The sequence below is a fragment of the Heterocephalus glaber genome, unplaced genomic scaffold (assembly GCF_053883595.1).
Source record: "Heterocephalus glaber isolate CG9 unplaced genomic scaffold, H.glaber_assembly_v1.0 deba00000281, whole genome shotgun sequence".
NCBI classification, from domain to species: domain Eukaryota; kingdom Metazoa; phylum Chordata; class Mammalia; order Rodentia; family Bathyergidae; genus Heterocephalus; species Heterocephalus glaber.
Window position 1 is genome coordinate 8,705,467 of NW_028258139.1, and position 11,470 is coordinate 8,716,936.

General features: G+C 43.5%; 1 protein-coding gene and 1 long non-coding RNA gene across 26 annotated transcripts in view; both read left to right on the forward strand.

Annotated features, from left to right (window-relative positions):
• The window catches only part of LOC147830209 (uncharacterized), a 50,843-nt gene extending 45,442 nt beyond the window's left edge, over positions 1–5,401 (forward strand). Inside the window, exon 4 of the long non-coding RNA XR_015440795.1 lies at positions 2,811–5,401. This is a non-coding gene — a long non-coding RNA (uncharacterized LOC147830209). The remainder of the gene's footprint in view (positions 1–2,810) is intronic.
• A 4,661-nt stretch (positions 5,402–10,062) lies between these two features.
• Positions 10,063–11,470, forward strand: part of Wnk1 (WNK lysine deficient protein kinase 1) — a 135,276-nt gene continuing 133,868 nt past the window's right edge. For 9 of the 25 annotated variants that reach the window (XM_087186030.1, XM_087186046.1, XM_087186043.1 and 6 more), the window contains exon 1: positions 10,068–11,466. In XM_087186030.1, coding sequence (XP_087042156.1) covers positions 10,693–11,466 — 774 coding nt within the window. In that variant the 5' untranslated portion in view covers positions 10,068–10,692. Of the gene's footprint in view, positions 11,467–11,470 lie in introns of all 25 variants that reach the window. The other 16 variants (XM_021249265.2, XM_087186038.1, XM_087186033.1 and 13 more) reach the window with 5 other exon arrangements.

Sequence of the window (11,470 nt, forward strand, 5' to 3'; positions counted from 1 at the left end):
TGAAATATTATTATCAGTGATCACTGTGTTTTATTCACCAAGTTTCACAAGCACACATAACATCTGATACACAGGAGCTCCTATCTCACTGACTCTGTAGTGGGCTGGGAGATGGAGTTAGCCCTGCCCCCTCTGTTACACACCTTCTGCTCTCACCTACCTAGTGCTGGAGCACGGTGCAGTCCAGTCAAAATCACAGTGTTAAAAGTTGATGATCTTGTGGGGCTGCATTCCTAGTTGTCCAGAGCTGTGGGTTGGACACACCTGGTCTAGAGGATTCAGGTGCATGTACAGCCTTGTATTTTTAAAACCCCAGGTTTAGCATAAGGAACATTGAACCTTTGACAATCATGTGCAAGTTTAGTTGCCTCTCTCAGGATTTCTACCCTATGTGGTAATCACAAAGAATAAATAGAGCAACTTCAGACTTGCTGTTTGCCCAGCAAAGTATGCTTTATGATAGGCCGGCTTGGGGCTGGGGTGGAGCTTGGCAGTACAGCATGTCCTTAGCATGTGTAAGGCCTTAGGTTCAAGCCCCAGCACCAAAAATAAATAGCTAGTTAGATAGATAGGTAGATAAGTAAAAGATAAGTTTCTTTTTACCTGTGAATATGGGAGAAAGCAACACTAATATTCACTCACATGGGGTTTAATTGGAGGTTGTATAGTATATGGAATTAAGAGAACGGTCACTGGCTAGGTGACCCTAGAGTCCAACTCTTCCCTTTTCAGGGTCTTGGGTTCCTCTATTGGTGGTACTGTCTTTTCCTCAGATGGGTGATGGATGATAGGAGAATAATGTATAACTATATGAAGACCTTTGGATGTGAGAGAGAGAAACTAGGAAAATACAAGGGTGCTATTAGAATTTATCTGTCCTGAACAATAATCCATTAAAGATCAAATAATGCACTTTAAGAATTAAAGCACCAGGGGATGGGGATATTTTAGATAGATAGATAGAGCAAGTGTGTGCATTACATCACTTTTTTTTTTTCTTTTCTTTTTTTTTTTTTTTTTGGATACAGGGTCTCACTATGCAGTTCAGGCTGGCCTTGAAGTCACTGTGTACCCCGGGCTGGCCTTGAGCTCTTGGTGATACTCCTGCCTCAGCCTCCTGAGTGCTGAGATTATGGGCATGCACCACCACATCTGGCTTGCACCACTTTTTAAAAGCCCAGCTAGGCTGGGCATGGTAGCACATACTTATAATTCCAGCACTCAGAAGGCTGAGGCAGGAGGATCATAAGTTTGAGCTTGCCTGTGCTAATAGCAAGGCGAACTTGGAACATAGTAAGACCTTATTTCAAAAAAAAGTTCAGCTAAAAAATTGTTTAATCTTAAATTAAATTTACATGAAGTCATATGAAGCACCAGCTGTACATTCCAGCACTAGTATTGATGAAGGATTTTAACTGGGGTGGACTCTTGTCCGGGGGCAGACAGGTCAGTCTTCATTGGACACAACATTGACTTTCCTTAGTGTCTTTATTTTTCCCTGAAAAAGTCACAAAAACTGGAAAGGCCTTTAAAAACACCACTTAATATTATATAAACGCTAAAAATTACAGTGCATTAGAAGCTGACAAGGTATCACAATATCTAAATGGATTTTCTGACCTTTAAAATGGAGCTTGGCTCTCATGTCCATTTGTGATATTTTCTTACTTATTTCCTTCCCCACCTTTTTCCTATTGTCAACTATTGTTATTCTCAGTGGTTATGGAAAAAAAATAATGGTTTGAGAACCTTAACTGTGACCAAAAACAACACAGACTGGCGGGTCATCTCCCCTTCCTACTGGGTTATTTCTAACTGGCCTCATTACAGAGCTTCTAACAGTAAAAATAAAGACTTTAACACAATGCTTGTACTCACAAACAATCTCATTAATAAATTCATTTAGGCTGAGCATGGTGGTGCATACCTGTAATCTCAGCACTTGGGAGGCTAAGGCAGGAAGATCACGAGTTTGAACCTAACCTGGACAATTTAGCAAGATCCGTCTCAGAGCAAAAAAAAAAAAAGAAGTTCATTTGAAGTGCTGGGCTGTAGCTGAGGGGTAGAGCATTTGCCTAGCAGGCAGGAAGCCCTGGATTTGATATTTATCATGAGGAAAAAAAAGTAAAAAAGTTCATTTAGGCCCTCCACCTACTCCTCATGAAAATGCTCTAATGATTATATTTAGTCCAATTATTTATGTCCTACATGTAATTAAAATGTAATAGGATTATCAGACTGCATAAGCTTTGAAATGGGTCTTTTTAATGAAATAAACTGTCATTAATATTAGCATGAAACAAGCTGGGCACAGTGGCACAGGTCTATAATCCCAGCATTTTGGGAGGCCAATGAAGGAGGATTGCATGTTCAGACCCAGCTTGGGCAACTTAACAACTTAGTGAGATGCTGACTTCAACATTTAAAAAAAGAAGGCTGCAAAGGGAACCAAGAGATGGGGGTGGGAGGAAGGGGATGTAAAAAGAATGAAGATGTGTTATGTACATGGACCAACTCCCCAAAGGAATGTAGTCATTATGTACTGCGAACATGTACTAATAAAAATTAAAATTTGAAAAAAAGATTTTCAAATGCATCGCATTTATAATAGTGAAATATTAGTACTAATTTAAAAGCCCCTAAGTGGGGGAGTACTTAAGTAAGTTTTGTAAATAAAGTAAAAATAAAGGCTAGGGACATGAAATTATTATATAGGTAATTAGAAAATGATAAGACAACTATGTTCATTAAAAGAAAAAGATCACAGGTACCAAGTTCCCATAATGAATGCAATCATGTTTTACAAACAGGTACCAAAAAAGAAAAGAAAAAGAAAAGAAGAAAGGATCCAGGTGTGATAGCACACAACGGTAATCCTAATCCTCAGGAGGCTGAGGTAGTATTGAGAGTAATGTGACCCTGTCTCCAAAAGAAAAAAAAGAAAAGAAAAGAAAGAAAGAAGGAAGGAAGAAAAAATTGGAAGAAATACTGTGTATCAAGCATTAATGTGTGGGACGGGGCTGTTGCTCAGTGGTAGAGCACTTGCTTAGCACGCACAAGGCCCTGGGTTCCATCCCAGCACCATGGAAAAAAAAAAAGGGAATGTAGTGACCCCTCTGTGGTAAAATTATGAATTGTTTTTATGTTTTATTTTTTGGCTTATTTTTATTTTCTAAAAAGAATACATATTATTGCTGAAATTAGAAAACAACACATTATTTCAAAAAGACTATAACACAGCTGGGCGTGGTGGTGCACACCTGTGATCCCAGCACTTTGGAGGCTGAGGCAGGAGGATTGCCATGAGTTTGAGGCCAGCCTGGGCTACATAACAAGACCCTGTCTCAAAACAAACAAACAAAGAAACAAACAAACAAAGTATAATAAAAATGGTAACTTTCTGGCCCTGGAAGAATAAAATAATGTAAATTTTAAAAATGTCTTTTACTATTATGGTGAATGGAATTCATTAAAACCCTAGGCTGTAGGTGTTGTTGTCACTGTTGTGTGTATGTGTTTATGAATGTGTGTGGGGGTGGACTTGGATACACAGTTAAATTTAGCATTTGAAGTCAATCACACACTTAATCAATATCTACGTCATCCAGGTCTTCTCATAGATTTTGTAGAGGATGAGGTCAAAGGTGAGCATAGACCTGATTCTCCGTAGGTATCCACTTGACTGTGGAAATGTGGAAATGTCAACAATAACCTGGTTAGCGGGAGGTTTCAGCAAGCTGTTGTACAATGTTCATTAATGTGACTTGGAGACCAGAAGATGTTTCTTGAGAGGAGCCATACACTAAAAGACATCTTAGTAAATCTACTCTAGGATGTTTTCTGTCTCTTTTGTACCAGGGATTGAACTCAGGACCTTGTGCTTCCGAGGCAGGCGTGGTGCCGCTGAGCTAAATCCCCGGCCCCTGATGTTTTTTCTGTCTTTAGGTGATGGCCACAGATCACAGGTATCTGAGGAGATAGACTTTTTCCCATTGTAAGAGTTGAATAGAGTTGGGGATATAGTTCATTGGCAGAGAGTGCTTGTCTAGCATGTGTAAGGCCTTGGGTTCCATCCTCGGCACCAGAAAAAAAAAAGAAAAAAGAAAAAAGATTAATGCCTATAGTCCCAGCACTTGGGAAGCTGAAGCAGGAGGACTGCTGTGAGTTCGAGGCCAGCCTGGGGTACATAGTGAGTTTAAAGCTAGCCTGGACTACATAGTGAGACCCTGTCTCAAGAAACGCCCCCAAAAGAAAGAGAGAGGGGGGTAGATTTGGCAGTAAAATAAGGGCTAGATTTTTATAGGGCTTTTAAAATTTCTTTCTGGGCTAGTGTTCAGCTTTTTGGTCCTCCTCCTAATGAATACCAGTAAGCAAAGACTGACAGATTTCATTTTTATTTATTTATTTTTAAATTTTTTGGTACCGGGGATCAAACTCAGGACCTCACACTTAACAGGCAGGTGCTGTGCTGCTGAGCTGCATTCCTGGCCCCAACAGGTTTTACTTTTCTGATCAAGTCCCCCCTAGCACTTATTTTCTGTTTCTTTTTGGTAACTAATCCAATACTCGAACCTATCGTGGCTTGTTATAGACAGAGACAAGTGATAAGAGTCCCCATCCTATTCTGTCATAATTTAATACCTCTGTCAAAGCTCAGTGATAAGAAATGTAGACATCTGTAGATAAAGAGCTAAACCCAGCCTGGTAGTGGAAATGATCTAATTTGAGAAGCCGCTCCCAGTATGTATCCAGTTGTGAAGATTATTTTATCTTTCTCTAAGGACCTCACAACATTCCTTTCCTTTTCATTTTATTTTATTTTTTTCAGTGCTGGGAATGCTAAGCACATGCTCACACTGAGCTACACCCCTAGCCCCTCTTTCCCTTTGAAAGCGAGGATATATAGCTTATTTTCAATTAGTCCAAATACATACAGACATTTGGGAGATGATAATATTACTGCTATGATGATATTATTAAATTTGACAATCCTTCTAGTGAGAGTGAACTTGACTGTGAATGTTAATTAGGCAAAATATGTCCAGTAAAATAATCAATTTAAGATTAAAAAAGTATGGGCCAGGGATTTAGCTCAGTGGTTCCGGCACCTGCCTTGCAAGGTCCTGAGTTTGATCTCCAGTACCAAAAAAACAAAAATACAAAAAGTAAGCTGGGTGTGGTGGCACATGCCTATAATATCACTGAGAAGGCTGAGGCAGGAGGATTGCCCAGAGTTTGAAGCTACCCTTGGCTACATAGTGAGTTCAAGGACAGCCTGAATTACACAATGAGACTTTGTTTAAAAACAATTCAAAAAAGTATTATTGAATATTAAATTATGAATACATAAATAGCATATAGAATTTGCCATGACTATAATTGACTAAGTAATGTAAGCAAATTTCTCCCCCACCCCACCCCACCCCGTGCTGGGGATAGAACCCAGGACTTCATGCATATTAAGTAAGTGCTCTATGATTAAGGTATAACCCCAACACTGTAAGCAAACTCTTGAGATATTTTAAGTGGAAGCTCATTTTTCCATTTATTGGAAGAACTCAGAAAATTCACATAGTTTGGAATTCTGTTTTTTGGTGGGTACTAAGAATCAAACCCAGAGCCTCATGGTTGCCAGGCAGGTGCTGTGCTGCTGAGCTACATCCCTGGCCCTGGAATTCTTTTTTTTTTTTTTTTTTTGGTACTGGGGATCGAACTTGGGTCCTTGCTCTTGCACAGCAGGCGGCGAAGCCACTGAGCCAAATCCCCAGCCCTAAGGAATTCTTTTGAATATTTTTCCAGACCATTGAAATGGATTAAAATGACTACTTAAGAGTATAAGATGACTTGACTGTATTTGAATAAATGTAGATTGTTGTACATGAAAGAATAAGACAGCCCCTGAAAATAAGACCCCTTGCATCTTTTGAAGCAAAAAATAATATCAGACCTGGTCTTATTTATCCTTACCAACACTTACTATTTACTTTACAATTTTAGCCATCCTTTTGGGAATGTAATGATAGTTCACTGTAGTTTTAATGTTCAGTTCCTTAATGTCTAATGATGTTATTCATCTTTTCATGTCCTAATTTGGCATTCCTTTATCTTGGTTCAAGATCTGTTCAAATCTTTTGCATACTTTATTGTAGTTATCTTAATGTTAAATTCAAGGGTTCTCTCTATATATCCTCTTACAGATTTTTTCAGACATCTAGTTTGCAATATTTTTTCAGTTTTTTTCCTTTCATTTTTGTAGCAGCATTGTTTCCCCCTACCCTCTTTCTTCCTTTCTTTTGGTACCAAGGACCAAACCAAGGGCCTCATGCAAACTAGGCAAGCACTCTACTACTAAATTTTATTCCCAGCCCTTTTTATTTTATTTTGAGACAGGATCTTGCTGTTTCCCAGGCTGGTATAGAACTCGAAATCCTATGGCCTCATCCTCCCAAGTGGCTGGGATAAGGTGTGCACATCACACCTAGCCACATTGTCTTTTAAAGAACAAAAAATTCTAATTTTCATAAAATCTATTTTAACAGTTTTTTATGGCTTGTGTTTTTTTATATCTTAATTTTTTTTTTTTTTTTTTTTGCTTAGCCCTGGGTTACAAAGATTTTCTTCTAGAATTCATGAAGCTTTAGATCTTATTTAGTACTGAAATGTTTTTCTGGATGAATTGAACTCTATGATTATGAGACTTTTAAAACTTTTGTTTTTGTTCTTTTTTAAAGATTTTGTTTTATATGAATATCACCACTCATTCTCTTTTTTATTAGTATTTTCATGGTATATCTTTTTTCATCTATTTACTTTTAATCTGTTTTAAGATTTAAAGTATTTTTTTTTTTAAAAAATAGGCAGCATGTAGTAAGATACTACTTTTTATCTAATCTATCAATGTCTTTCTTTGTACTGGATAGTTTAAAAGAATTTAAACCCTTTACTTTTGGGGGGGGGGTTACAGGAATTGAACTCAGGGCCTGTGCTTTCCAGGTAAGTGCTATACTGCTGAACTACATCCCCAGACCCAAACCATTTGCTTTTCATGTGACTGTAAATGTGATTTAAATGCTCCTTGGTCATGTTTTCTAGTTGTTTCATATATTCTTTTCTTCTGCCTTCTTCTGTTCTTTTTTTGCAGTGCTGGAAATGAGGCCAAGGGTCTTGTGCATGGTAGGCAAGCATTCTACCACTGAGCTACATCCTAACTCTGCCTTTTTTTTTTTCTGCCTTCTTTTGAGTTAAAAAAAAAATTTTTTTTTTCTTGGTTTGGCTCTGTAGTCCACGCTGGCCTTGAAGTGGCTAGATACCTCAGGCTGCCCTTCAACTTGTGAGATCTTCCTGCCTTAGCCTTTTCAGTGCTGGAATTAAAGGCATGTGCTACCACACCAGACTTGAATTAAGTCTTTTAAAAAATGATTTGACTTTATATCTAATATTGGCTTATACATAGATGTGAATGGATGAGAAATAAAGATATGAATCAACACGAGAAAATGAACAAGAACTAGAGAGAAAGAACATGGTGAGAGAAAGAAAATATTTATATTCTTTTGCACCCAAAGGTCAGGATGGCAAACCTCTAAGCTTAATGTATTCACTGTTCTGTGTTCTGGTTTTTCCTGCTACCTCTACTTAGTCACTTGATGTTTTATATCGATGATAGAGGAGTTGATTCCTTACTTGATAATTGAAATGACAGAGTAAGAAAAGTACTTCTAGGGATTATAGCAACGACATATAGAAAAACATCAAATTACTTGTAGGTTGGTAAGCTGTAAAAAGAGAATTGAGCAAATAAGTGTTTATAGTAATAGATTCACAGTACAGAGTATAAGCTTTAAATCTAACCCTTGTACATAATGATTATCCTCGAAATTATATCTGTTTTCATAGTGAGGCTAACATGACCCAAGTACGAAAAGCTGTAGTGTAGGCTAGAGTACTTTAAGTCAACAATTGACTGAATTATTTACAATGAATTTAGGTGTTCTTGGTTGAAAAGACATGTTGACAGGCCATGTTGATTGTTAAAGACTTGTGTCCAATGCAGTGTGACCAAAGTTTCAGGGTTCAGTAAACAGGAATGGGCAATAATAAAATCCTTTCATAACCACTCACACAGAAACATCCTAATTTTTTTTTACAGTGGCAAAAAGGTGAACATTGTGATTAGTTGTCTTATGTTACAAACTTTTTCCTAGTAAAACAACAACTGGGTAACGTCTAAGAAGCACCAAGAGGCACAACAAAAACACACTTTACTGCCATTTCTTCCCTTGCTGACATTAGGTTTATCACTGGAGAAAATCCACTAGTTATAATCCTCACAAGATTTACCGTTAGAAATGGCAAATGAAAAATTTATTCTCTAAAACAATGGAACATTAGTATTTTAGAACTGTACTCTAGTTGCCCCTACTGAATTTTTTTTTTTTTTTTTTTGTACTGGGGATCGAACTCGGGTCCCTGAACTTGTGCAGCAAGCTGCGAAACCACTGGGCTAAATCCCCGGCCCTGCCTCTCCTGAATTTGTACTTTACAATGTTCATAACCTATCAGTTTCACGAAATCTAAATACCATTGGTTTAAAACGAACGTTGTGGGTAAGCCTGAAAGTGTAGCTCTGGCAAACAAAACGAAACAAAGCAAAAAGAGAAGCAGCGTTAGTTTCAGCGTGTCTGATGAGTTTATACAAGCAAGTCTTCTCTAAGCGGCGCTCATCCAGAGAAACTGTGCTAACGAATCTTCTGGCCACTGGTTTCCAAACTACTGCTATTCTCAGCGCGGTCCACAGGCGCGGATGAGAGGCGGAGGCGCATCCACACTCCGAGGCGGTTGCGTGCGCTTAAGCCTTCCCGCTCTTACCCGTCCCGCTAAGACTTTAACTGCCGTCTGATTTCCAAATCCCGCTTCCTGCTCTGTCTGGTGCCCCCTGCTGCTCATCACCTGTGCAATCCCGCGTACTGTTGTAGCAAACTGCTAAGGGAGCCAGGGAGCACAACGATGATTTGAAGCCAAGTATTTCCCGCACTGTGAATTGTATGGATCCAGATTTCCTGGGTCCAGCGCCTTGGTATTAATTATATACGTACATTCATGCAGCTCCAGAGAAAGAAGGGGTGTTTTTTTGTTTGTTTGTTTACTAAGCTCCTAAGCAAAAGAAAGATGGAAAATAAGTTTTAACCAACTGCAAAGGCAGAAGTCAACTCGGCCCTCTCAAGTTTATGGTCAAAGACGCGAACATGTACTATATCTTTATCTTTTCTTGAATCCCTCTCCCCTACCCATTACTCTTTTTTTCTGGCAAAACAAGACAATCCTTGATTTCAGCAGAGGAGCCCATCTTTGCATTCAGAATTTGTCTTGAATCTGGAGCTGAAAATGTGGCCTTAATTGGTCCGCGCGCCGCGTGTGTATATGTATACGCAGGAGGGTGGTGGTGGGGTGGAAGATAATACTGCTTTAATGCTCCTACCCTAACCCATCCAATCAATATTAATCTCATGCACTATCTCCATAAAGTTTCCTAGGAGTGGATGGCTCTTCCGACTCTCAGCTCTCCCCTCCCGCTTTGCCTTCCCCTCCTCCCTCAAATCCCACTCGCTCAACACTACTGCGGCTCTCTCCATTAAAGACCAATAACAGGATCATTTTTCACTGCAAGGCAACCCTCTTGGCAGAGCATGATGGGAGTCTCTCCGCTCTCTCTCACTTCTTTTTTCTTCTTTGCTTCATTCCCTTCGTCCACAATTAATCCCTAAGAAATGATTTTCCTAGCGAGTACTGACTTCGGGAGAGGTTTGAAGGACCCACGATGACTCTCCCATCAGGCTTCCAGAAGGGGCGGTTTCCAAAGAAAACCACAGTTCCCGGGAGGCATTAAAATAAAGCCGCCGCAGGGCATCACGGAAGTTCTAGGCCTCTGTCTCCTCAGTCCTTTTCACGCCTTCCACTAGCGAACTACGAGTCCCAGGGTGCTTGGACCTAGCGCGCCTGCGCTGGAGCTCAGCGCGCGGCGGGGGTGGAGCCGCCCAAGGCGCGGGGGGCGGGGTCCGAGCGGGTTGTGTGGAGGCTTCAGACTCCGGCGCCATTTAGCGCGGAGAGTTTCCCGGGCGGGCGCGGCTCTTCTTCGTGGGCCACTCGCACCTTCATCTTCGGTGACAGAAGGCGCCTGTTGGGGGTGACTGCTCTTTTCTCCTCTCACCCCACCCCCTAGTCCTCTGGGTCTCTCCTCCTTGGTCCGGAGAGGCCGCCGAGCCGGGCCCCGCGGAGAGCGGCCCTCCCCTCCCCACCGTTCCTCCCTCCCTCAGCCCCGGCGCCGGCCCGGAGGGACGAGGTTCGCCAGGCCCGGGGCGGGCGGGAGGCCGCGGGGAAGGGGGGGCCGCTCCTCAGGCGCTGGGCTCCGCAGCTTCGGCCCCTCGTCCGGGTGATGGGCGCCCGGTGAGGCCCCTCCGCTCGCCCAGCCCCGCCGCCCGCCGCAGGATGGACGCGGACCGCGCGGCGCTGACCCCCGCGGCCACGCTCCTGAACCGCCCGCCGACCCGCCCGCCCCGCGCGCCGCAGTCGCAGCCCCGCGCCGCCCTCAGGGCGCCTTGTCAGTGCTGATCGCGGCCGCCGTCCGGTCGCCCCAGCCCCCTCCTCGCTCGGATCCGCGCGCGCTCGCTCGCTCGCCTTCCCCTGCGACCCACCATGTCTGGCGGCGCCGCCGAGAAGCAGAGCAGCACCCCGAGCTCCCTGTTCCTCTCGCCGCCAGCGCCGGTCTCCAAGAATGGCTCCAGCTCCGACTCCTCTGTGGGTGAGAAGCTGGGGTCCGCGGCGACCGACGCCGGCCCCGGCCGGACTGAGGAGTACCGACGCCGCCGGCACACCATGGACAAGGACAGCCGCGGGGCGGCCGCTGCCACCACCACCACCACCACGGAGCACCGCTTCTTCCGCCGGAGCGTCATCTGCGACTCCAACGCCACCGCGCTGGAACTGCCGGGCCTCCCTCTCTCTGTCCCTCAGCCTGCCGCCCCCGCGGCGGTTCCGCAGAGTGCTCCAGCAGAGCCCCACCGGGAGGAGACCTTGACCGCCGCCGTCGCCTCCCAGGTGGCCCAGCAGGCCCCGCCCACCGCTGCCCCTGGGGACCAAGCCGCTTCGGGTCCTGCAGCCCCGACGGTCCCCAGTAGCACCAACAAAGACCGTCCAGTTCCCCAGCCCAGCCTTGTAGGGAGCAAAGAGGAGCCGCCGCCGGCGAAAATTGGAAGTGGTAGTGGCGGCGGCGGCAGCGCCAAGGAACCGCAGGAGGAACGCGGCCAGCAACAGGATGATATCGAAGAGCTGGAGACCAAGGCCGTGGGGATGTCCAACGATGGCCGCTTTCTCAAGTTTGACATCGAAATCGGCAGAGGCTCCTTTAAGACGGTCTACAAAGGTCTGGATACCGAAACCACGGTGGAAGTCGCCTGGTGTGAGCTGCAGGTAA